Raw genomic sequence first — 26,830 nt, forward strand, 5'->3', positions numbered from 1 at the left:
GTTCTGAATCTCTAAAAAATGTTTGATCCCAAATGCCTGTTTGAAATGTACTAACTTGTTCAGAATTCATAACAACAAAATACCACAAAAATGTAAGGAATAATTATCAAAGAGGGTAAAGCTTATCCATGCCTTTGTTACGTCACGACTAGATTACTGTAATTCACTTTATTATGGTCTCCACTCTACCCTTTTACATAGATTACAGACAGTCCAGAATGCCGCTGCACGCATTCTAACTAAAACTAGGAAGTTTGCTCACATCACTCCCGTCCTTGCTGATCTGCACTGGTTGCCTGTGAAATTTCGTATTCAATTTAAAATTCTGTTGTTTACTTTTAAAATTACTAATAACACAGGGCCAAGTTATCTTAAGGAACTCTTAAATTCATATCTTCCTACGAGGGCCTTAAGATCTTCCTCACAGTCATTGTTGGTTCAGCCCAGATCTCGCTTGAAGTCTAGAGGTGATCGAGCGTTTGCTCTAGCTGCACCTGAGCTGTGGAACAGTCTCCCGATTGGCATCCGGGCGTCTGATTCTATTCAATCTTTTAAATCACGGCTTAAAACATATCTGTTTGAACTTGCTTTTTCTACCAGTTAAATTCTCGCCTTGCTTCCAGTGTGTTGTTCTAATGTTCTAATGTGTCTGGTTGTTTTGCGTTGTCCTGTGCTGTCAATGTTTTCCATCACTGTGTTTGATGGTTCAGCTTTACAGCTTTACTCTGCTATAGCTCTGTGCTATAGTTTATTCTTATTAGTGGTTTTTATCTGTGTAACTTGTTCAGAATTCATAACAAGAAAATACCACAAAAATGTAAGGAATAATTATCAAAGAGGGTAAAAGCTCAATAAACTTGTCTATAGTAACCTGAATGTTTCTAATACACAATATGATGAGAAACTGTCTGTTGTAACATCTGTGTAACATGCACATCGGCAACATGAAAATGAGGAAGCAAGAAATCTGCAAACTGCGTACATGGCATGACTTGCGAAATTTGTACTTGGAATCAGGCAGATGATGCTGGCCAAGAAATCACATGCTTTAAACCCTGAAATACCTCCTAATATTTACTTATAAATGCAGTAACCCCCCTAACCCTGCAGATGCCCCATGGCTCATCCGGTTGCCTAACTCAGAACTCAGATGACACTTCAGTATTCAGAATCAACACATTTTGTACTTTTCTGCTTATTCACTACATCGAACAAAATATGTATGTTTGTTACATCAAATAAAATATATCTTTGCTCCTACAAAGATTAGCTTCAGCAAATTCAAATACAGTTATACTTGTTGTTGAATTCTGTGTTATATTTCTATCGACACTTCCTCAGTGGAGGTTAGCCTCTGACATCTCATAACAATGGTCAGTTAGGCTCTGGTGTTTAAATGATGCTAGTCCTAACTACTAGCATGCTAGTTAGTACTAAGGGACCCAAAGTGTGCCAAAAAAAATATCACCAGCATCTTCACACCATCACCAGCCTGAACTGTTGATACAATGGAGCATGGATCCATATTTTCATAATGTTTACAGCAAACTCTGAACCTAACATCTGAATGTTTTGGCAGAAATCGAGACTCGTCACACCAGAATATCAAATTGTAGCCTCAGTTTCATATTGTTCAGCTGACGCTCAGTATGCCTCATGTGAAAGGTTAAGCATTGTTTTACAGTTTGGGAATTTTAGGTCCCATTTTGGGTCTGTAAAAATCTGGATACCCAATAACTTCTTGAACTCTTCATATTTTCGCCTTGGACACAACTTTGTGTAAATGAAGTGAATAGAACAGTTTGTAGTATTTAGTAATTAAATAAGGTAGGCAAAAATAAGAGTGTTTACCTTTCAGTGTTTACCTTTACTAAGGCAGTCAAGGCTTCGTTGTTGTGTACATGCATGATCTGGTCAAAAAATATGAATCTCAGATTTGTTGTTTAGCCATGAGTTCTGTGATGTAGAGGCATTAAGGGGGCATGTAGTGGCCGATAAGTACTATTGCAGCGATTCTTCGCTACACATTTTCACCCAGGAAGCAAGAGTAAACAAAGATCAGGTATCGAATGGGACTACATCTACAGTGTCAGTGTACTGGTCCACCGTTTGCTTACATCAGTGTAGCAAGAAGAGAGGCCTCAGGCAACTGGAAGCAACGATATGCTGCAAAGCTTTAGGCACATCAGAATAAGAAGAACCCAATCTCAAAGATTTACTAGACAAAGAACTCAAATGTTTATGATTTCGGGTACTCTTGGTTTCATTGCTAGATATTTTTATTTATTTTGCATGGCGCACTTTTATTTTTCTAACAAATTTTCTAAGGGAAAAATAATATAAGGTGATAAAGTACCGTTACAGAAGCAGTGGATTTTCTTTCAAATGTTTTAGGTCAAATAAATCTAAATGAAGTAGTAATGCTCTAATACAGCAGCATTATATGATGCAATGTTATAATGAATTAAGCACAACAGAAAAACACAGTTTCAGCCCGACAGGTTCCACTATTACAAACAATTACTTCATCTGCATATATTAGTGAATACGACTAGTTTATATCTGAACACTAGGACAATTAATCTCACACATGATGTTGTATAAAATTAAAGGATTTTATTGGCCTGAAAAAGTCAAATAGGATTCGACACATTAATATGACAACAAATTTAAAGCATTTTTCTTCAGCAGTGACATAGGCCCTCAACACACAGCCGAAATGTTTGCATCCACAGACGTGCTGGCAGCAGTCGAGGTGGCGGGCTGCTATTACTGCCTGATCTTCAGCTCACGATGCATCTGGCACCAAACGCACGGGTAACACCAGCACACTTTACAGCAGTCATCACAGAACGAGCCCTGCAGGATGGAGGAGAAGAAGCAGAAAGAGAGGATGAAGCAGCAGGAGTTACGGGGTCTCTGCAGTATTTCAGCTTCCTCACCTTACAATATAAAGCACTTTCAGGCCACTGCTGTTGTGATTTGGTGCTATATAAAAACAAATATTATTGTGCTGTCGTGGTTGCCACTGTGTAGGTACGGCACTGATTATTCTGAACTCAAACCAACATGAATAGTAACAGAAACATGCAGAGGAGGTTTTCCTGTGATTTCCAGACAGTAAATTTCACATCACAACATTCAACATTCATCTGTTTTTACTAACAATAAAGACGTAAATGAATGACGGCAGTCTCTTTCTCCTTATCTGCTAAAAGCTCCACTATATTCACTAACTATCAGCTTTTTGATGCTGGCAGGAACCTGCTACAGCTAACTGTTACAACAGGCTGGCGTCAGCACTGAGAGTAACATGTCCTTTAAAAATGCTGTGTGGAGCTGGTAACCAAATATCTGAGAGTTGCAGCCACATGTGCAGGTTCCTTCCCACATTTTATGCAATGAAGTTCATTTTAGAACCACATCTGAAATACACACATTCAATAATAAAGACCGATCTCAGGACTTTTACTATATTCTGAAAATATCATAACTTATTACTCCAAGCAGAAACCTCCAGGACTTTTAGGAAGTCTTAAAACTGCACCTCCTCCAGTGACCTCATCTATCTTTTAAATGTAGTTTGTAACAGTGTCCTCCATCTGAAAGCAGTCTTACAACAATGTTGTGGCGCTCTCTGATGGACCCACGGAGTAAGCAGGACACCACACCACAAACATCCAGCAGTGGCAGTGCGCAGCACCATCCATGTTTACTGGCTGCATCACACTGCATGCAGGGGAAACACCAAAAGCCACAGCAACCTTTGACGAGAAACACGTACAGAGTTATTATATATAAAATGTCCACGTTTCATATATAATAACTATGTTTTAAATCACAATGCAAACAACATAGATTTTTACTATTTCAATCTGTTTTATAAAGACATGGAGAGTTCATTGTTTAGCACTTCTCCTTCTCCGTGCTGTCAGTTTGTCTGTTTGTTGCCCATCTTCCTCTTCTCATGTCTACATCATGTTTTGCATGGCTCATTGTACATTATGAAAGTTTCAGTGGCTATTTCTTCATATTTTGACTGCATGCTTTTGTTCCAGTTTCCAGTCAGTCAAATTGTCCTTTAATGCTCCTCTGTGAGAGTACCAAGGAAGCAGGGCAGCATTTCTTCTTTTGCTTGTCTACCTGCAGAAACACCTCCACCACAGCATTTATGTGTGTGGCATTATGAATGTTAACGCTAGTAGATTTTACAAGAAGTTTTCTAATGTCTCATGAATGTGATCACATCAAATGAAAAATCTTGTATCTTTTGTTTTATTGTCTTTGATTTTAAAAAGTCACTTTGGGGGAAAAAATTGATATGTTGTTTAAATCTTTTAATGCTCTTTTTTTTTTCAAACATTTTACCTGATTGTAAAAAAGGAAAGAAGATCTTAAAACATACATACAGAGATATAATAATCCATTAAAAAAAACATGTTGAAGAGCACAGTTACGTATGTCCCTGTGTGACACTGTGACATGAAGGTCTCCACTGAGTTTGATCCACTTTAAATTTTGTACTGGTGTACCATTGTGATGTTTTTGGCATCCTCCAGGGGGAGCTATTTCAGATTTCCCCGAGTGAAACCACAAAGAGACCAGATTAGGTCAGTTTTAACATTTAAATTCCTGTTCCCATTAAAGCAACTTAAACTTTGTTGCTCTATAATACTACTACCTGGACATTCTGGTGAGATAGTCTCAATGCTTTTAGAAATTCTTGAATATTTGCTGACTTTAGACTCTCTGCTAAATGATTGCAAAGAAGGCCTGAAGCAAAGTCTAAGGAGACGGTTGATGCACTAATCGCTGCTGTTTGCAGAAATAGCTCGGTTGACTTACAGGTCTCCATATCAACACAACATTCACAAAGGCCGGTGGTCCACTGCCCAGCACTGGCAGTTGTCATCACCTGGGTGGGCTGCTGTCGGACAGCCATGGCTGGAGGAGATAAATCGCAAATACAGATACAGATAACAGGATCTTTAGCTTCATGTAAAGCACTATGAAGACCTCAGACCAGAGGCACATTTTATTTATGTGCAATACAGACAAAAAAGTTCACTGTGCAAGAAACTACTAAGAATGTACATATATATATATATATATATATATATATATATATATATATATATATATATATATATATATATATATATATATACATATAAAGGCCATGCATGTGTTCTTTGCATCTTTAAAACTGGTGTCTGATAAAGTCTATGTGGTGTTTATAACCTTATAATAACTGAATGAGCTGCCAGTGAAATACAGATGTTAGTATGTGTTTTATACTTTAAGAGTACAACTGAACAATAGATACGTCACTATGCAGAACTTAATGGCCACATGAGCATTTTGAGAAAGCTGTGACTGTGATTTTGCAGTATATAAATAAAACTAAATTGAAGTTTTTGACTATTTAAAAATGCATTTTGCAGTAATAAAACCTGCTGTAATTGTGCACGTAGGTCTGAACTTTGATGCCAAAATTCAAATTCATGGCCGATCACTTCAGAAATAGGCAGAGCAGGTGAAGTAACCTCAGGCCTCTCCACAAGATGGCGTGGAGAGGCCTGATGTGACTTGCTTAAAAACACAACTCACGCAAACTGAAAGCAGCATTTTGAAAATGATACAGCATTTTGAGGAAGCCAGAAATGTAAAATGCTATATCAAAATTATATAACATATTAAATACCAGAAGAACACTGTTTCAAACACAGAAAGTAAAACAGATGTAAGCTGTCACTTCTACGGTGATGGATATTTTTTATTTAGCATCCAGCCTAAGTGACATGCATCATTAAGTCCGCTTATTTTGTTACTGCAGTTGAAGTATAATAATAATAATATTAATAATGTATCCATCATTGCAGCTGCACGTCTTCCTGATAACACTTATACCAAAGTGTCATGAGTTCAAAGATTACTGACTCTTTTAAGCTGCTCGTTAGTATAAAATATCTGTCCTACCTTTTCTGCAGATCTCTGAGCTCTGTGCGGGAACAACTTAGTATCTAACTACAAATCAGGGAGTGAAAGAGGAATTGAAGCCTTTGAGCCTTTAATTTGAGCCTGAACAGAAACACATGGAAGACCAAAGTCAGGGGTTAAAAGTGGGACTGCGTGTTTTTGTTGTTTGTTTTGTTTTGTTTTTGCCACCACAAAGGAATGACGGCTGGTATCTGTAAGTTGCAGTATTTAAGCATCTAGCTAACCCTACTGAGGAGGAGCGAGGATAAAGGGAGTGACGTTTTTTAAGTGTCAGGTACATAGTGGCTGCGGTTTCATGCTCAGAGTGAAGTCACGTCAACTGAGATTCAGCAGAGATTCTTTTGAATTTTAGCTGAAGTTCCTTGAATTCATTCAATGAATTCCACCTTCATACCATGTAGAAAAAAGATGGCATAAACAGTTTACTGGCAGTGTAGAGGATGGAAATCAGCCAGGACAACTCATGAAACATCTGCTCACATCAGGTATAATTCAGGTGTTTACATCCTCAAAGAGCAGCAGGTCAGCTGATCACAGCCTGCAAATCTACTCGAGCTCTCAGTACAAATTAATGTGAGTTATGATTTTTTTTTTTCCCCACACTGATCGATTAAAACCAGTTTTCCCCACCTGCTAAATCCACCAAACCCCTGACTGTACACATTTTTCTGTTCAGAGGCAAAGTCCTCTAAACTGGAGGCAACAGAAAATACAAATATATTTTTTAATTTTCCTTCATCCCCTTTATCAGATTCAAGCTGAGAAGATTAGAATAAAAAAAATAGACTAAAGTTTTTATTCCTATCTACTGATATTATTTATCATTATGTTGATAAAGCACAAAGTTCAGTTAGCTTTTCACCAAAAAATAGAAACATCCTCCAAAGAGCTACTCTTTACAGTACTTCAACTTCTACTGGAGTATTTTTTTAACAGTAGTATTTGTACTTCTATTTAAGTACACAATGTAAGACCGAGTCCTTCGAAGGCCGTGAAGACCGGACGTGCGACTGTTTAATTGAAGGGTCCTGTTGTCTAGCAACGAAAACAGTAGCAGCTATGTCCTTGCTGGATGACTGATATAGAGAATTTGGAAAGTCCTAGCCATTTTGCTGTGACTTAATCGGCCTGAAATTGCAGCCTTCAAAGGATACAACCCCTGAATTTGGACACCGCCATGGTCCTCCAGTCCCTTTGCCTTTTCACAATTTTGTTTTCGAGCTACTACAAGTAGCAGCCGTGTTCACAAAACTGGATCCCCGTAACGCCTATCACCTGGTTCTGATACGAGAGGGGGGGACAGTGGAAAGATTTAACACCCATCAGGGCCACTTCGAGTACTTGGTCAAGCCCTTTAGCATCACCAATTCCCCAACCGTGGCCCAAGCCTTTTTGTCCCATATCCCATATCCTACTCGGTGAGACGCATCATGGATGTCAGACATTGTGGGAGGGCTCTTCAGTATCTGGTGCACTGAGAGGTGTATGTCCAGTAGAGCATTCCTGGATCCCTCAGTCGGTAGTTCTGGATAAGACCATGCTCTGGGACTTCTATCATAGTCATCCACATAAACCCGGAGGGTCCCCGGGAGGCTCCTGTTAAGGCGGGGTTACTGTGTATGTGTTCACTTACCTTGCAAGGCCAGGATCCTCCTGGGATGTCCACCCTCTCCCTGAGGCACCTGAAGCAATCAAGCACCTGTGAATCATCTGGCAATCAGCAGACTACTATTTAAGCTGAGACCTGACCTTCAGTCTTCACTTGAGTGTGGTCTGACTGCAGTAGTATTCGCCTCGCTTGTCTGTAAGTCTCATTCCCTGTTCTCATGACAAAGATTTCCAATGTATCCTTTCCTCTGTTTAAGACGGCCCACCCTGTGAGCCCCTGTGAGAGAGTGTTTTGCATAGTGGAGAGAGGAGAGTCTTTTTTTGGAAAACGCTAAAGATCAGAAAAACAAAATTGCTGCCTAAGAACTGCTGAAAGACTTATAATAGCACAATGTTCCCCTCACTGTAAGTAAACTAACTAAACTTGCACTTCTGAGTCCTGCGTTTGAGTCTGTTCAGTCAAACCTTGACACAGATGACCATATTCTGATTTAATAATTAATTGTTCAATAAAATATTCAACTGAATTATTTTACAAACTACCGTTTGCCATCTTTTTATAGTTTAGACTACTATTAAGGCTATTTACATACACTCCATGTTCTAGTGCAGGGGTGGGCATTTCCAGGCCCTGAGGGCCGGTGTCCTGCAGGTTTTAGATCTCACCTTGGGTCAATACACCGGAATCACATGATTAGTTCGTTACCAGGCCTCTGGAGAACTGCAGGAGCTAATTTAGCCATTTAAATCAGCTGTGTTGGTTCAAGGACACATCTAAAACCTGCAGGGACACTGGAGTTGCCGACCCCTGTTCTAGTGTGTTAATTTTTCAATATCTGTGGCGTTTTGGCTTTGTTTGTTTTTTACATTTCAAAATAGATGATTTAAAAAGACGTCCAGTTTAATAGCTTACTGCATCTTTTTCACTTCCTGTTAATTGTTGCATCGGGGAAAAATATTTTTATTTCACATACTAAACCAATATTTTAAAAAAACACAGAACATCGGCCTGGGAACTGAAAACAGAAAGTGCGATTTGGGAAAGCAAACGATTTCATTTCTGCTGAGAAACACACAGCAAAAGGAAAACTATAAATAAGGAATAATTATCAGAAGCTTTGTGATAATGTAAGTAAATGTTTCTGTGAGCTCTTCTATCCAACGTGAAGCTTATGGAAACCCATACACCAAAAAACCCAATAACTCTAAAATCTGTGAAATTTATATAACAATAATGGAAAGGGAACACAAAGAGGCATACACTAACGTGAAAACGCTGTAAAAGGAAGTTTGACAATACGCTCTTGCCCACATAGCCACATTAAATGTCACCAAGTTTTAACAACAGTCCTTGTCATGTTTCCAAAGGAGTCCGGTGACACACAAACAGGTAGGCCTGCAAAAAAATCTCACTTTAATTCTTTCACATAATTTAAGTTTCATTCCCTGACTATACTGACACGCGTTTAGATCTTGCAGTGATAAATAAGTTTTAAATGAAACTTTTCTTTGGTGAGCTGGTCCTTCAACAAATCTTCTTTTGCTACGTAACTGAGAAATGGAGACGACTGGCGGAGGAATATCATGTGGCTCTCTTTGTGTCTTCGTATGTTTGATTTCTTTCCAGGCATAATGCCAGACAGCAACAGGTCACAACACATCTGCCGGCCTTGGGCAGTAATATTAAGTAAGAGAGTAATTTGAAACATTTTTGCACATCTGCAGCTGCTGCATGGTGTCATTTATGACTAAAAGTATCACTGCCTTCCTTCAGATTGTACCTTGGTGATTTTCGATATCATATTCATTGCTCAAGGGGTAGTTGGTAAGTGAGAGATGAATCTACTGATGTTTGAATTTAATTTATATGCTGGAAACAAAGTTTGAAAAATCAAATAATCAAAGGTGTTTAATAAAGACACTCATCTTTATTCTTGTGCCCTGTAGGATTGGTGTACAGCACCGACTGTCCGAGGCAGCCCTTCATCCCCGTCTATATGTGTTTTTTCATACTCGTACCCATCTTGTTGGCACTGAGCTGGTGCTACAACTGTTGCAACATCGTTCTGTGCTCTGTGGCCATCATCTTCTATGTTTGCTGGTTCATCACAGGTGAGCTTTGAGAGCTGAATCCAGTTTCTTAACAGCAAAAGTCAGCTGATTTTAGAAATATTACAGACAGCCTGCACAAGCAAAGCAGATTTTATTTTGTTTTTTTGTTTATTTCCCAACCAAGTTAGATGAGTAGCAAAACAAAAGAGCAAAAGAGTAGCTGATGTTGCAAATCTAAAATAAAAACTAGAGCTAATAATACGATTGTTAAGGAACCATCTATCAGTGCATGTGGGGAAAATAAGATTAACCTCCTGAGAGCCAGAAAAACATATTTTGAGATTTAGATTTTTGAAGGTAATGTAAGTATTGTGTTTGAAAGAAACATGTTCCATCATTTTTTTTTTAATTTATTATTATTTATTTGTTCCTTATCATCTTTAGACGTGTGATGCATCAGGTCTTGTTTGATCACAGAAGGGTGTAACGTAACGATATATTGCAGCACACCAGCCTGTTAAATCAATGATCTTTCCGTGGTCTTATAGACCGAGGCAGCCTTGTTGCATTCTGTTTAAAAGAGTTTAGGCTTTCTAGAGAGCCTAATCTTCAAGAATCTGCTTAAACCAGTAAATTCATATCTTAGGTAGCCTGAGGTAGCAATGCTGTGACCACATATATGCTGAAGAATGGTTTCAGTTTTAATGATACCTTCAGAAATGAGCGCCTCCCTCTGGTTTGTGTGCTCTGAATTTTTATTTCCTAAAACCTGGTTGTCTGTTTTCTGTGAGATGTAATCAGAGGACCATATGTTTGTGGCGGCTGTGTTGTTTTCATGTTTCGTGTTATGTAAATTTAAAAAAAAAAAAAAAAAAAATTGAAGGTAATTTCAGTACAGTTGAAACTGAACTGATAAAGACAGTTTCTGCAATAGAATCATGACAGCTGTGGCCATGAAATGTGGAAGCTGCAAAGTCCATGTGCTCTGTTAGCACAACCCGCACAAATGTGGTATCAACAGAAAGTCCTGAATGTCCCCATGATAGTACAGTAGTACTCATATTGATTGCATGAATGGATACGTGACATAGAGGTTTCAGACTCGTGTCTCTGACAAAGAATAAAAATTAATTGTTGAGTCTTATATTATCGTTTCCCTTTGTTTACTGGAAGTGTAAGACATGCTTATTCAAAAGAAATTTAAAGAGGAGCTATTTCCTTATTTTATTTCAAGTACGTGAAAACTTCAGCTCTGCACAGATCCGTTGACTGACATTTAATAACTGGTTCACTGATTTAAAAGTTAAAATAGATCATTCACAACAGAGAAATAAAGAGGGGTTTTCAGCCCCTCTCATGGGGCCAGAAATGGATTTGTGCAGCTTTAAACACCAAAGCAAAAAATAATGAGTTAGCACATTTGAGAAGCTGTTAATGTTGTGGAGCAAATTGATTTTTTTTCGTGGCATGAGAATTAATGCATTACAGCACTATTTTCTTAGTGAGCAAGCACCTTTGAGTCTCTTTTGTTTAATATTTCTCCAGGTAATGTGATGATCTACTCCATTTACGAACCGAACTACAATAAAAACACAACAAAAGCCGATCCATACTGCAACAAGACGCTCTACCTGTTTGCATTTTGGAGCACCAACCTGACCTACATCCTGTTAGGTGTGCTCCTCTTGTCCTATTGCTGTCGTAAGCAACGAGAGGCTGATGATGATAACACTCGGAGTCTGCTGCGTGGATGAAAAGAAAACTAATAAATAAAAAATGAAGCTTTGAACATGTTGGAATTTGGCTTTGATATGTGTCTTATATATGTTTAGAGCTTTTAATAACACAACACACTTTTTTCTTTTCAGAGAAATGTCACAATTTACAGGTAAAATACAAAGTTTAGTGGAAAATGTTTAATCTTTTTTTTATTATTATTATTTTCACGGCAGATTTCTGTTATCTAAACATTTGACTGGATGTTTTTAATAATATATATAATGTTAGGCAAAATAATGAACAAGAATATTTAAAATAGCTCAAAACAGAATATTTATTGGATAGAGCTGTTTAGTCAGAGGGTAAATTGGTTGTGTATCAAAATGCTTGTTTACTTTCTGAATGTTCATGTGCAAAAGTCTTTAGCCACCCATCGTTTCTTCATATTTGGCTTCCAAGCAACCAGAGTTTTTTTGTTTTTGTTTTTTTTTTTTTTTTTAAAGTGGTCTTGAGCAGTGGAGTCGTGGCCAAATGCTGCTTCAGTTTTTATGATGGCAATTTGCATATACTCTCGAATGTTATGAAGAGTGATTAGATGAATTGCAAAATTCATCTCTGTCATGAAAATGAACTTAATCCCAAAAAACCCACTTCCACTGCATTTCATCGCTGGCATAAAAGTAGACCGCTTCAATAATCTTCTCGGTAGCACAGGAAAGAAGGTTGATGAGCACAAGGCTAGAGATCATGTCATGCTGATTGAGTTGGAATAGCACACTGGATGTGTTAAAAGGGGATTCTTGAAATCATTCTTCTTATTCATCATTGTGTTGCATAAAAAGGGTTTGACAGGCAAGGAGGTTGTTGCAACTGAGATTTCACCTAAATTAACCTTTTGTCGGATCATCAAGAACTTTTAGGAAACAGGTTTAATTGTTGTGAAAAAGGCTTCAGGTCACCCAAGAAAGTCCAGCAAGCACCAGGATCGTCAGCTATGGGATCAGTGCCACCAGTGCAGCGGCGGCTCAGGAGTGGCAGCAGGCAGGTGAGAGTGCATCTGCACACATCTCAACATTATTGAAGCAGTGTGAGATCAGTTTGACAGAGAACAGAACAGAAGGCAGAAACATCCAAAGAAGAGCTTTGAATGTCCTTCAAGATGTCTGGAGATCTATTCCTGAAGATTTCTTACAGAAATGACAAGAAGGTTTGTCATATTTGTGATTAAGGATTAAACGCAGTCACAGTAAATATGGACTTCCAAGCTTGTTAGTAACTGTAGAAACACTTTTTTCTTTATATACTGCATTTCCATCATATGTCTGTGAAGGTTCTCAGTCATCCAGGTCATCGTAGTCAAAGGAGTTTGCAAAGAAAAGCGTCTGGACTCGTGTAAGTTACTTGAAGATGTTTCACCTCTCATCCGAGAAGCTTCTTCAGTTCTAAGGTCAAATGGTGGAGAGTCCCAGATATAAACCTAGTGGGAGTAACCCCTCACAAAGGGACAAAAGGACCCCCTGATGATCCTCTAATCGCCTGAGCCAAGGTGTGAAACTGGGTGTGGGTCCCAATCAGGGTCCCAATCAGTTTACGACACCAGAGTTGGTGTCGTAAACCCCCGCCTCTGTTCAAAGATGGTCGCTCACAGTGGACATAGATGGCTTCTTTCACTCCTCTGGATGGTTTGAAAGAGGAGTGAAAGAAGCCATCTATGTCCACTGTGAGCGACCATCTTTGAACAGAGGCGGGGGTTTACGACACCAACTCTCTGCCATCTATAATCCAGTTTTGAGATCCCTTCCCAGACGCCTTAACGCCCACTCACGTCCTGGGCCATCTGACCTCAGAAATTCGCATGATAAGGTGGGGCCAGGTTTCACAATGAACTCACCCGAAACTCTGGCTGATTGGGACCCACACCCAGTTTCACACCTTGGCTCAGGCGATTAGAGGATCATCAGGGGGTCCTTTTGTCCCTCTGTGGGGGGAAACTCCCACTAGGTTTATATCTGGGACTCTCCACCATTTGACCTTAGAACTGAAGAAGCTTCTCGGATGAGAGGTGAAACGTCTTCAAGTAACTTAAAGAAGTCCAGACGCTTTTCTTTGCAAGCTCCTTTGACCATTTCCATCATATGATTGTACAGTTAAAAATCACTCCACCTATTTCCAAAATAGAGCAACCCCTGATTTCTTTATAAGTTTTTGCACAGTATTGTATTCTAAAGAAATCCCTCTGAAACAGTGTTCATTTAGAAGTTTCCAATCCATGGTGGGTTTGTTCTGTTTCATAATGAGAAAATAATATTGTGGAAAAAAGCCTACTGTATTTTTTATTTTTTGTCCAGTACATTTTTACACTGAAACATGGATCAGCACAACCACGTCAGACTGAGAACTGAAAACAGGAATTATGCATTTTGAAGAAACTCAAATCTCATGCGGCTAAAACAAACACAAAAACACCTCAGAGAAGAGTCATTAAAAATGAGAGGAAAACAAAAACAGGCTTTTCGTTTTATAAAGTTCAGGCTGTTTCACATGTGCCCAGGGAAAGTTACCAGAGAAGGTGCAGAAGCTGAATAAACTTGTTTAATGTAAATGTTTTCTGTATATATCATGACGGGAAGCTTAAGGAGGCTGTCCATCATAACTGTAGCTTTTTCACTTCCACTCCTGAATCACCTAAAATGCTTTCAGTTTTTTAGACCTGCGTACTTTATCTCAGAAAATCCCAGCACTTCATCCTCTTTTTGCAAATATGAGAATAAAGAAGCAAAAAGTACAAAAATGAGTTGTGAAATTGTTTTTCAAAGATGTTGACAGAAAATATACCCTGAAATACCTCATAATCCAATCTTAATAACAAAATATATTACACAGTAAGACAGCTAGTGTGGAAGCCCAATTTAAAAAAACCCACTGTGACAATCTCTGAAGATGGGGGATGTGAAATGGTTGTAATTCTTAACTAAATCCTACAAAGTTTTTGTGAAACCCCTTAAAGCTAAAAATCTGTACTTCAGTCAAATATTGATTGTTTGATGGTGTACAGAGGCAAAACTACAAAAATGGTGTCCTAAACATTATGGATGGCACTGTATCTCAGGTTTTCCTACTTTGATCACCAGTTTATTAGGTAGACATGTTCAACTTTTCATTAATACAAATATGCAATCGTTCGATCACTTCAGCCACTCTGTGCATTTCAGCATGTTGTCGTGGTCAAGCTGATCTACAGAATTTCAAATCTGGCATCAGAATGGAGAAGAAAAGTAATTTAAGGGACTTTGAATGCTTTTTACTGCTAAATGGGCTGGTGTCACAGTCTGGCACAGGCAGAGTGTATAGAGTGACGAAGAGGACCCAAAATGCAGACACAAATGGACGTGGAATAAAACTTGAATGTTAACATAAAGCGAGCCGTTTATTAAGGCAGGTAAAATATTACAAAACAAAACTGATGAATATGAAGCTAAACGATAATCTAAACTGTGGAAACTAAAGATAAACTTAAAAAAAATCAAAACATGAAACCCGACATGGACACAAAGGTACCTGGACCCTGGAAACATAGCAGAAAGGACAACAGACGACCTGACAATGAGCAAAAAGAAACACACAGACTAAATACACACAAGGGTGATTAGGGGAAGTGGAAACACATGGGGAAACTGCTAACACTAAGCTGACATTACGAGATGAAGGAAGCAAAGCCGACTACACTGACACAGGACACAGACCTTCAAAATAAAACAGGAAACATGAGACGCAGACATGGCAATACGAACTTGACAACATAAGACATGAAACACATAAAGGGTGAGGGAAACTTAAATTTAGGGGTAGAAAAACACAAAGGGAATCTGATAAACAAATGAACTTAGCTAACCTAAAAAAACTTAAACATAAACATCAACATAAATAAACTAAAACTTAAAACGCTGGGTCAACAGACCCATTAACGTGACAACTGGTCTGAGTCTTTTTTTTTCTTTTTTTTTTTTAAATGCTCATCTACTGAGATTTTCACACATCTCTATGGTCAGATGGACAGAAAATATCCTGTGAGCAGCAGTTTTCTAGGTGAAAATGACTCGTTTATGCCAGGAGAATGCCTTCCTTTGAGCTGATAGGAAGGCAGAAGTAATTCAAACAACCGCTTGTTAACAACCACGCTATGTAGAAGAGCATCTCTGAACACACGACATGTCAAACCTTGAAGCAGTGGAAGCAAAAATTGAGGCTACAAAATTGAATTGTCAAATGGTCTAATGTGTCGCGATTTCTGCTGCAACATTTGGAAGATATGTTCAAAATTTGACATAAACAAGATGAAAGCACTGATACACCCTGCCTTATATTAACAGTTAATGTTAGTGGTTGTGGTTTTTAATGATGTGGGGGATATTGGCACAATTTGGGTCACTTAGTACTAATGAGCATCATTTAAAAGCCACAGCCTACCTGAGTGTTGTTGCTGATCATGTCCCTTTATGGTCACAGTGGTCCCATCTTCTGATGACTGTTTTCAGCAGGATGACAAACCATGTTTTGCAAAGTTCATGGGATCATCTCAAACCGGTTTCTTGAACATGACAATGAGTTTGTTGTATTCAAATGGCCTCCACAATCACCAGATCTCATTACTATAAAACAGCTTCAGGATGTGATAGAACAAAATATTTCATCATGAATGAGCAACTGAAAAAGCTGCAGCAACTGTGTGATGTTAATATGGACCAAAATCACTGAAGACCAGCACTTTGTTCGATTTGCTGCCTTCGCACTAAAGTGGCATCTGTGACAGCGTGGTTGATATATGAAGGCCATTGCAAGCTTTTCAGGAGGTCATCATGTAGGACAACAGTCCCTCACAATCATGTGTCATGTTGCTGCTGGTGATAAATGTCATATTTGTTTTATGGTCTCTAAGATCTTTATGTTGTATAGCACTTCAGTGTACCAGGGAAAGTAATGGATAGTCGAGACTAAAATTACCCCCAAACTGTGTTTATTATGTATCTTTTAACACAGAAACTTTATAATTTACATAGAAAATACAAAAGTAATATGTTAATATCGTATGTTTAAAATGTAACTCCTTCTCACAACCATATTGTAATATGAAAAAAATTCTGCAGGATATTGTTTATAATATTTTCACTCTTTATGCAATGTTACATTTTCTAAAGAGTCAAGGCTGTCAGTTTGATTGGTGGTTTAGGCCACAATGTCAGCATGATTTGCGAGAAAGGACATCCAGTGCTTTTGAATGAACGGGCTTAAAGAGGAGGGTGAAGCTGGAGGGGCTCAAATGGCCATTGCCCTCTGTGTCCACTTTTCCCATCAACACGTAGTTACGGCCTGGACAAGAGACAATGAAGAAATACAGAGCAAGTTGTTATCATTTACATCAGAGCAGCTTGTGATTTTTAAAGGGAAACATTTAAAGGAACAACACTGAAAATGAACAATTCCTGTTAAATAACATACCAATCCAGAACTCTGTTTTACTCCTATTCTTTATGTAGTGGTTATTTATTTACAATAATCCCAGAGGCACCAATGATATATGCTGCAATATGACACCTCTATATGGTTTTATTATCTACATTATTGCCTTTAATCGCTGACTTTTATTGGTTAAATACAAAATCATATCATCTGCATACAGTTTGACATTGAACTGGATTTTAGCACTGGTAGTACCCGAAACATAGAAAGCCATCATTAAGAAATTCCAGTTTGTACACAGTATTTACAGACGTTTGAAAACCTGCTCTAACTGTATTATGTGGCAATATTTCTGTAAGATGGAGAGCAAGAAAACTGTCTCATTTTTTACCTTTGATTAGTCCTGGGCATTTCTTGCAGGTAGAAGTCAGTGTGACTGTTTTGGCGGGTCCTGATTTGGTGACGGTGAGGCTTCCTGTCTTATACGCCTTGATCAGTGACACCTCGATGGTTGCTGAGCCCCTTGGACCAGGATCTACAAACGTAACCTTACCCGTAATCACTAAAATAAAGAAAAAAGAAAGATGTGGTCACTAAGGGAAACAATTTAAGATTTTTTAAAAGTTATCATTGCAAGGTGTTTAGACTTCTTTAAACTTTGGTCAAAAATTTAAGACTTTCTGAGTGATTATCTGAGGAATCTGCTTATGAGTGAAATATCCATTGCTAAAAAGCCACCCTAAAGTGGTCGCTACTAATTTGAAGATTGGTGGTTTGACCTCTGGGTGCCCCAGTCTTCATGCCAAAGACTGGGAAAGACACTAACCATAAGTTGCTCTCAGATGCATTCGTCTGAGTATAAATGTGTCTGAATGTTAGAAAGCACTTAGTTGTAGAGTGGGCTAGAATCACAAAAAAGGCATGTTTCAATGGGGAGAAAATGTGTAGAACCAAGTGACATTTTGTAGGTGTAAAGGTGTGAAAATAGATGGAGAGGAGTTATGCAAAGCCCAGACTGCAGCTTGTTTTGTAGCTCACCAAAGTCATGAGGGCAGAAGCTGGTTTGGAGGGTTCCAGTCCGCTTACAGGGTTGTGTACACAGTGGGTTCAGTGGTAAAGCTGTAGGAAAAACATGCGGCAACAAACACTTTCTAGTACAAGTAAACACAAATACATACATGGGGGGTAAAAAGCAGGTTAAAAATTCAAAACTCATTTTATTGTACTTACGTTTCTTGCTCACATTGGGTTTCTTGGTCACTGCTTTGGTTACTCCTGGTTGAGATGATGCTGTGGGTTTCATCTTAGGTTTGACTGTTGGTTTAACTCCTGCCTTAGTGGTTGGCTTCACTGGTTTCACTTTGGGTTTTATACTGGGCTTAGGTGTGGGTTTAACCTTGACTCTTGGTTTAAGAGTTGGTTTAATGACCTTGGGTTTAGGTGTAGGTTTGGGCTTTGGTGTAGGTTTAACTCCAGGTTTAGGTTTAGGCTTTAGTGTTGGTTTAATTTCAGGTTTAGGCTTAGGTGTAGGTTTAGGTTTAGATGTGGGTTTGATGTTAGTAGTAGTGGGTCTGTTTAGTGGAGGTTTCTTTACTAGCGGTGGCCTTCCTGGTTGCCTTTTGGGTGGTTTGGGGGTGGGTTTGGGCTTGGGGCTTGGTCTGAGTTTGGGAACTGGTTTGGGGGTGGGTTTGGGCTTGGGGCTTGGTCTGAGTTTGGGAACTGGTTTGGGGGTGGGTTTGGGCTTGGGGCTTGGTCTGAGTTTGGGAACTGGTTTGGGGGTGGGTTTGGGCTTGGGGCTTGGTCTGAGTTTGGGAACTGGTTTGGGAATGGGTTTGGGCTTGGGGCTTGGTCTGAGTTTGGGAACTGGTTTGGGGGTTGGTTTGGTGGGTATTTTTGTCGTGGAGGTTATCTGAGGTCTGTGGATAAAGTCTCCTCCTGCAGTGGGTGTGCGGGACCCACGAGGCACGCTGGAGTAGTGGGCCATGAATCCATCTGAGGTCACGCTGAGGTCAGACACAAACTGGAGAAGCAGCTCGTTCCCATTTGTCACTATAGTGCTATGAAAGGAACAGGGAAAGTAGAAAGAAAGGATAAAGCGACAGACACGTGGAAGAAACGGGACGTGACAGTATAAACACGTCAGCAAAGCTCTGCTGTAAGGTATGTATACATGTATTTAGCTTAATTCAAAGTAGCTTATATCTGAACAGTATCTCACCCTGGTGGCTTGTCTCCGCAGAATTTCCCTATCCTCCTCGAGTCATCCGTTTCTCCCCCATTAAATAAGGCCACATAGTCATAACGACAATACATGTCAGGCTCCAGATCCAGTTTCTCAAACTGTACCTCAATCACCTGGAAAATAGGTGGAAACAGAAAGCTATGAAAGTCTTGGCAGGGCATGGCGCTAGCACATGTTTACTTCTGACTAATTTTCATGAGCCGTGTACAGTGCAGCCATCAGGAGGTGGTGGTGGAGTTCTGAAACACAGAGGTGCATTTACTCCCTCTCTTGCCCTTGCTTCCTTCCCTCCTTCTTTTAGTTCAATCTCTTGGCACACATGATCACGCCTGCAGGGACTCAAAGAGGTCTTTCATTTTAACTTCGGCACAAGGCCGCTGTCACACTCACACACGATAACTGCATTAAGTATCCTACAAGGAAAGTACATTTCCTTGTGATGGGCCCCTTTACTGCCATTTATTTCCAACACAAGGCATTTAACATACTCAACTGCACATGCAGTCAATTGAAATTTGATTTTGACTAATATTTGGTGCACGTAAATTATAGAAATACAAATTAAAATGATACCTCAGCGCCCGTGCATATTTTCTAATTGTATATTTCACAAAGATTTAAGCCCAGTTCTTGTTAACAATCATGTGCAAATTTTTTTGTTTTGAGGTTATTGCATTCCTGGTGCATTGTCAGCTTCACTGGTTATGTAGATTAGATCCACAAGAATCTATTTGTTCTTTGATTGGAAATATTGGCTATATTATTCGTTTTTATAGAGTTAACTATAAAAGTATTTTAAAGTGTTGAAGATACAGAAAACACCTTTGGATTTTATTATTAAACTGACTGAAGCACCCACTGAGAAACTAGAGTATTTATAAATCATTCAATCTAAACTATTTGACTGGGCACTTTCCTGCGTGAGTAGGTAATACATGTTTGGTGTTTGCTAACAATTAGGTGCTTTTAGCTGCCAGGTACAACATTTTAACCCTTGGAAAATAAACCCTATAAGGTGGATTAATTACTCTCTTTTTTTACGCTAGTTGGAAGGCTATGTACAGCGTATATTCCTTAGCATTTGTTCCTCAGTGCAACATCATGCTGTCAAATTTTTCCACCGGGAAAATTTATGCTAGCTAGCCTAGCTAGTGAACCAGTCCTACATGTGTCCTTATTTCCGCTGGATGTTACTTTCCACTTATGTCACTTCGTTTTCTAATTTGTGTTCTTGTCAATAACTATCTGTAGACGGCCTAATTTGTGGTATTTAAATTACAAGTTCAGAATAGCCACAAAAATCAACATATTTTACAGTCTTTTCAAATGCATATGAATGTGAAGAATGCCACTTTTAGGCATGGCTGTAGAAAATGTCAGAATTCAAATTAATATGTTAATTAGGGTGACATAACCAAAAGAGATATGTGGGCCATGTGGGGAACAGTAGATATCTGACTTTTTTTTTTCAACATGTTGATGCTTCATTCTAGATATATGTACAGCGGGTAAAATAAGTATTGAACACATCAGCAGTTTTCTAAGTAAATATTATTCTAAAGGTGCTATTGACATGAAATTGACCCGATGTCGGTAACAACCTATCAAATCCACACATGCAAAGAAATCAAACCATAGTCCATGAATTAAGTTATGTGTAATAATGACAAAGAGAAAAAGTATTGAACGCATGAAGAAAAGGAGGTACAAAAAGTAAAGACACCAGCTGAAATCTTCAGTAATCAGAAAGCAATCCTTCCACTTATTGCAAATTAATATCAGGTGGTTCAGTCCCAATAAAAAGGTGTCTCATTACCAAGGTGTCAACAAGAAACATCTAATGAAGGGTAAAATCAATGAGCTTTCTTAAGACCGTCGCAGCCTTATTATGCAAAACATACCGATGGCATTGGTTACAGAAGAATTTCTAAACTACTGAAGGTTCCAGTGAAGTTTGGAGGTGGCAACATCCTGATGTAGGGCTGTTTTTCAGCATATGGCGCGGGAACCCTTCACATACCTGATAAAAATCTAACAGGATGATGAAGACGACACGAGGGTTTGACATCTCAGCAAGACGATGAGCCCAACACATCCAAGGAAACTCAGCTGGTTTCACAGATTAAAATAAAGCTGGTAGAATGACCCAGCCAACCACCTGACCTGAATCTAACTGAAAATCTATGGAAAGCTCTGATGCTCAGAGTTCATAAAGGTGTCTTCAGGATTTGAAGACTGTTTGTGTGGAAAAATGAGCCAAAATCATGCCTGAGCAATGCATGTGACTATAGTTTCTCCATAAAGGAGGCGTCTTGAAGGTGTCATCAAAGGCTTTTGTATGAAGCATTAAATACATTTCAGTAAGCGTTTTTGATATTTTTTTCTGTGTCATTTCTCATTATTACACATAACTTAATATTTGGATATCTGCGGTTTAATTTCTTCGTATAAATAACGGGGAAAAAAATACGGTAAAATGGTAAAAATATTCACTTAAACATGTCACAATAATTTGACAGATAAACTAATATTAAGGCACTGATATGCTATAAATAAATAAAATGATAAATTCAGCTTTCTTTAATATAAGCGAGCAGGTCTTTAATGCTACTCGATCATTAGGAATCTAATAATAATAATAACAGAAATTCTGATGTGAACCGCTCTCAATCTGTATGAAGTGTAGTGTGATCAGCTTACATTGCTCGGCTCTACGGAGATGTGCCACGAGCAGCTGATGCCTGCTGGGTAATTGGAGTTGGGCCAGTTGGGCGTCTTTACGGAGCCCTGTGATTTGGTCAGTCGTCCTCCACAGAACTGGTTCTCTGTGGAAATATGAAAAAGAAGATGGAGTTAAAAAATAAGAGTGTGCTACAATATGTTAAGGTGAGACAAAAGCCAGGTGATACAATAAAAGCATGAGGCTGCCCTGTGTTTGCAGGAGAATAACAAAACTGTGTCCTGGAGCCCCAGTAAAATATTTGCAGGATTACTTGTCCTCACCTTCCATATGTGGCTTCCCTGCATTGAAAGAAGCCAGAAATCCTCTTCCACCAGTGGCTTCATCCGTCACCATCTCCAGCATCATGGTGTTGGAGGTGGAGATGAGGGCACCGGGCCTGAAGGTCCCGCAGAATCGACCTAACTTCTGCACTAGGCGGGAGTGACCGTTGTAGACGTCCAGGTAGTCATAGCGGCAGATGGGGTCAGCCTCTAAGTCAAAGAGGCGGAAAGACAGCATGACCACATGATCCTCGGGGACCTGGAGGGGACAACAGACTCAGTATGACCCACACACAGGAACAACCTGGTTTTTTGTTATGTAAGGCAGATTATTTCTTCAACATTGATACTGCTTGTGTTACTCTGAAAACAGCAAGAAAATGCTGAAAGTGAAGCATATCAATAATGAGTAAAAACTACAGATGTGTTTTTGAAGGAAATAGATCCAGAAGAAAATAGATTACCAAAATAAAATAACCAGATTTGAAAATGTCCTTTCATTGAAAATGATCATCTATGCAACTGTTATTCACAACCCCGAGCTCGTATTTGTATTATTTTGACTCTGACTTGTTTTATTTTGTTTCATGTGGTTTGATGTTATATCTGAATTTGTAACATTGTAATAATGTGGCTTGTTGGCCAGATCTGAAAAGTAGATGTTATCCTCGAGGGACCTGCCGATTAAATAAAAATAAATAATATATTTCACAGTTAAAATGACAAAAAAAAAAAAGGAATAGCACAGGTGTTACTTGAATTATCAACACAAAAGGAAACACTGCAGTGTTTGTTTTTTCTTCTCCCCAAAAAGTCCCATTTCACTATTTCCTGTTTCCTCCCCTCACCCCCAACCAGTCACAGCAGATGGCTGCTCCTCCTTGAGCCTTGTCCTGCCGGAGGTTTTTTTCCTGTTTAAAGGGAGTTTTTCCTTCCCACTGTTGCCAAATGCTTGCTCATAGGGCAGGGGTGCCGAACTGCAGGTTTTAGATAACACCCAGGGTCAACACACCTGAATCAAATGATTAGTTCATTACCAGACATCTGGACAACTTCAAGACATGTTGAGGAGGAAATTTAGTCATTTAAATCAGCTGTGTTGGATCAAGGACACATCTGAAACCTGCAGGACACCGGCCCCGAGGCCTGGAGATCGACACCGCTGTCATAGGGGGTCGTCTGATCGTTGGGGTTTTCTCCGTGCTGCTGTCTTTACTTTACTACAGAAAGCTCCTTGAGCCTTGGAGCCATTTAAATAAAGCTGAATTGAATTTCAGTAAATGGAATGGAGTTCTTGAAACATGTTTATTTACATGTGGATGAACCAATAGTTGTCAGGACTCACAGAGGAACTGTAAATTAATGTTTTGCTTCTTGTTTCTGTGCTGTTGAAGCACTTTCTAACAGTCTGGCTCCCCCTGTAGCTATGAGGAGATGGTACGGTCCAGTTTGGGCCAAGCTGGTTTATAGTAGGATGATGAAGGCAACTTAATATGAGCCTGTTGTTGGTGGTTTGATCATTTTTGGGGCGGCTGTGGCTCAGGAGGCAGCACAGATTGTATACTGATCTGAGAGCACTGTAGTCAACCTGACCTTGCTTTCATTAAATGTTTTTCTATTTTTTTCTAAATCACATTTTCTTTAGTTTTCTAGTGCCACACAGCAATCACATCCTTTTGGCACTACAATGATTTGGCTTCAGTTCAAAACATTTAGTCATCTACATAGGTGCTACCACTGTTTCGCTATCCCCGTGTCCCAGACTGAAACATCACAGCTACTTTCAGTGACTCACAGTGATGTACCAGGTGCATTTGCTGTTGGGTTTGTACAAGCTGGGAAAACCTTCACTGGCCACGATGCCGGAGTCTATGACCAGGTGGCCTCCACAGTGGAAGACTGGCCTGAAAGAGAAACAGAAAAAGAAATCCTGCCCTTCACTTCATGTGCCGTGGGCTTCAGGAAATGCTGCTTTTGCTTATGCAGCTATACTGAAGAGCATTGAGGCAAAAACCTGCACACACACACGTTTAGATGTGAAAAACACAGTCTTTCTCTGTTCTCCAAGGCTGGGAAAGTTCCCAGTAAACTCTCATGGTATGTTTTTTTTTTCATAGAAGTTGGCCAAACCAAGCCAGGACTGTTAATACACAGTATATGTGTTATCGCCACACTCTGACTGCACCGCAAGAAAACTGTACGCGTTCGCTTTGCAAACACCGCCGCAGCAGCCCAATCACACACGGTTTGGTGGCACACACACCCACTCTTTCGCACTCGGATAAACACACATCAAAGCAGCGCCAGCTTCAACTTTTAATTTTGCCGTGCGGGCCAGGCCCAGACTCGTTAATTTAGATGTTGGCTGATCTGGCATCTGGTTTTCCTCCAGAAACTCTGCAGCTGGAAATTAGGTTTAAATTTTACTCCATAGCAGCCAGTGAGGCAAAATTTACAATCCCTTACATTACAGAGCTGTTTTTCTGTCTCTCAAGTTCTCCAGGCATGCATGGTGTGTCTCTTGTGGTACTCTAAGGCCACACTTGGCCAAAATATTCCAGTTTTGGAGTCCCCTCCCTTCTGACCCTCAGGAGCTTAGCAGGCCACAGGCATTTGTTTGTCTCTCATGTTCAATTTACACCTTGTTTGTGTGGAACTCTGCACAAACAAAGAATTTCAGGAAGATTTACTTCTCAGCTGCAACAAGAAAAACAAACTATATGACACGAGAGCACTGCTGCTGGTACATCTACCCAGATTTAATCACAATAAATTACAGCACGCTGTCATTATGTGTCCGCCTGCCTGTCTGTGTGTTTATGGGATGCCGACCACATCTTTCTAACGCTACACCCTTCTATTTCTACCGAACTTTCGGTAATCACAATACTGCGACCAGGAGAGGAAACAGTCTCACACATGCACAGTAGTTAATCCAGACTGATGTGGGCTTGAAAATTGCTTGCCACATGTGCACATACTGAAAAGAAAATTGGTTCACAAAGGGCACATTGACAGCTCATACATACAGAATAACTTTGCTGCGCACACCTTACCTTGCGTTAGTGTCATTAGTCTGAGCATCAGTCCATCCCAAGGACAAAATGACAAGAAGGCACATGGGGGTCCACACCCAGTCCTCCATCCTGCTGTCCTCCCGGATTGGGAAAGACGAGAGTGCAGAAGGGAAAGAAGGAGGGAGAAGCAGCGCAGAGGCGTGGAGAGGGGTAAGGTTTTGGGAAGGGGAGGGGAGGCAGGGAGAGGAGGGGAAGTGATGGTTGGATGGTGGGGTGTTACGGAGGGAAGGCGAAGAAAGGCAAGGGTGCGTGAATGAAGTTGGTTAATGCAGGTGACTAGCAGTAAAAAGTGTTGTTTACACTGATTCACAGCCAGAGTGGATCTGTACAGTGTGCTTGTGTTGCTCATTAACAGGTAGACTAATGAAGTATATGCAGAAGGTAAGTTTCTGTAGGCGTGTGCTTACAGAGGGCCTGTGTTGTAGCATGTATAATGACCACTTCACAGCGCTGCCGGCTACAAGCCGTGCTTTTGTTCGCCATCTTCATCTGGAACCATCAGGTTTACATGTTGGACTTTTAGTCAAGAATTCAGCTCGACCGAAATGCTGTGGTGGGACTTTAAAACAACTGTGAATAAACCTCAATGGGCTGTAAAGGATTCCCAAAATTCCTCCATAACCATGTGAGAGACTGATAAAGAAATGAAAAGTTGGTTGTACAAGCTCGTGAAATGCGGACTAGCAAAGGACCGTGATGTTTGCAGATGACTCTGTGATCTGTAGCAAGAGTGGAAAGCAGGTGGAGGACAGCCTGGAGAGATGGAGGTGTGCACTGGAGAAGCAAGGCAGATTACATGTGTGTGAATGAGAGGGAAACAGGTGGAAAGGTGAACATGCAAGTAATAGATGTAGTAAAAGTAGACGAGTTTGAATACATAAGGTTAACCATACAACGCAATAGACAGTGCAAAGGAAAGGTGTAGAGGAAACTGCAGACAGGGTGAAGCAGATGTTGAAGATGGAGGTGCCACGCAGGAGGAAAAGACCACAGAGGATTTATGGATGTAGCGAAGGAGGGAGGATATGCAGATAGTTGGTGATCGGCCGAAAGAGGAATAAGAAGAAGGAGCTTGGAGGATGTAGCTTTCTCTTGGTGTGTCTTTCACAGGATTTTCTGATGGCAGCCGGTGTGCACCCTTGGGGTAACTTTAATGCAGTTGAGTGTATTGATGTTTGAGTGTGATCACTTGGTCAGGGGGAGTGGTAATTCTAATCATGGCCCAAACTGTGGTGCAGCTTCTGTCTGTCCTCTTGTTTGCTAGCTTAATCTTATCAGGACTGGTGGATTTTTCTTCTTGTTATCATTAATTGGTTTCTATTTCCCACATATAATAAAATTTCTTGTAACAGCACTTGTATTGCGGTGTTTAAATCTCAATATAATGGTAGTCCCTCTTTTGGCTCACACATTAGCATGCAAATTTAGCATTTACTTCTGTACTGCTGCGATCTCACAGCTGCCAGCGTGGATCCTGACTGCTGTTTTTAAAGATCATGGGCACACAAGCACAATTTAGGTGACGGTTCATTAAAAAGATTAAATTCTTTCCACAGAATTAACCTCGCCTCACAAAACGATCCAGTGTAAGCACAGGAAAGCTTAAAAAACTGCAGGAACCAGAATAAAAATCATACAGGGCTCGTAAAAGCAATTATTAAAAACGTGAGTT

The 26,830-nt window shown here is 39.8% G+C and overlaps 2 protein-coding genes across 3 annotated transcripts; one reads left to right on the forward strand and one right to left on the reverse strand.

Moving 5' to 3' along the window:
- Positions 1-7,752: 7,752 nt before the first annotated feature.
- Positions 7,753-11,459, forward strand: LOC113018762 (transmembrane protein 272-like). 2 transcript variants are annotated; one of them, XM_026162121.2, is made up of 5 exons: positions 7,753-7,804; positions 9,236-9,295; positions 9,383-9,433; positions 9,556-9,720; positions 11,206-11,459. In XM_026162121.2, the coding sequence occupies exons 2-5, from the start codon at positions 9,241-9,243 to the stop codon at positions 11,412-11,414; spliced, it is 480 nt and encodes a 159-aa protein (XP_026017906.1). In that variant the 5' UTR covers positions 7,753-7,804; positions 9,236-9,240; the 3' UTR covers positions 11,415-11,459. The 2 variants fall into 2 exon arrangements, with proteins under 2 accessions (XP_026017906.1, XP_080154497.1); XM_080298371.1 differs by lacking the exon at positions 7,753-7,804 and adding an exon at positions 8,977-8,998.
- A 4,917-nt stretch (positions 11,460-16,376) lies between these two features.
- pcolceb (procollagen C-endopeptidase enhancer b) lies at positions 16,377-25,285 on the reverse strand. The gene is made up of 9 exons (XM_026162100.2): positions 25,138-25,285; positions 23,877-23,985; positions 22,082-22,340; positions 21,779-21,903; positions 19,055-19,191; positions 18,067-18,893; positions 17,875-17,955; positions 17,228-17,398; positions 16,377-16,746 (listed from the first exon to the last, which is right to left on the reverse strand). The coding sequence occupies exons 1-9, from the start codon at positions 25,224-25,226 to the stop codon at positions 16,616-16,618; spliced, it is 1,929 nt and encodes a 642-aa protein (XP_026017885.2). The 5' UTR covers positions 25,227-25,285; the 3' UTR covers positions 16,377-16,615.
- Between the last annotated feature and the right edge of the window lie 1,545 nt (positions 25,286-26,830).

This window comes from Astatotilapia calliptera, chromosome 3, assembly GCF_964374335.1.
Source record: "Astatotilapia calliptera chromosome 3, fAstCal68.1, whole genome shotgun sequence".
In the NCBI taxonomy this organism is placed as follows: domain Eukaryota; kingdom Metazoa; phylum Chordata; class Actinopteri; order Cichliformes; family Cichlidae; genus Astatotilapia; species Astatotilapia calliptera.

What these genes read in the sequence shown, in the direction of transcription:
- LOC113018762 (XM_026162121.2), top strand. Translation starts at nt 9,241, where the DNA reads ATGCCAGACAGCAACAGGTCACAACACATCTGCCGGCCTTGGGCAGTA. An exon ending in GCCTTGGGCAGTAATATTAA is followed by an intron (nt 9,296 to 9,382) that starts GTAAGAGAGTAA and finishes GCCTTCCTTCAG; the next exon opens with ATTGTACCTTGGTGATTTTC. An exon ending in CATTGCTCAAGGGGTAGTTG is followed by an intron (nt 9,434 to 9,555) that starts GTAAGTGAGAGA and finishes TGTGCCCTGTAG; the next exon opens with GATTGGTGTACAGCACCGAC.
- pcolceb (XM_026162100.2), bottom strand. Translation starts at nt 25,226, where the DNA reads ATGGAGGACTGGGTGTGGACCCCCATGTGCCTTCTTGTCATTTTGTCC. An exon ending in AATGCACCTGGTACATCACT is followed by an intron (nt 22,341 to 23,876) that starts GTGAGTCACTGA and finishes TGTCCCCTCCAG; the next exon opens with GTCCCCGAGGATCATGTGGT. An exon ending in TGCGGAGACAAGCCACCAGG is followed by an intron (nt 18,894 to 19,054) that starts GTGAGATACTGT and finishes TTCCTTTCATAG; the next exon opens with CACTATAGTGACAAATGGGA.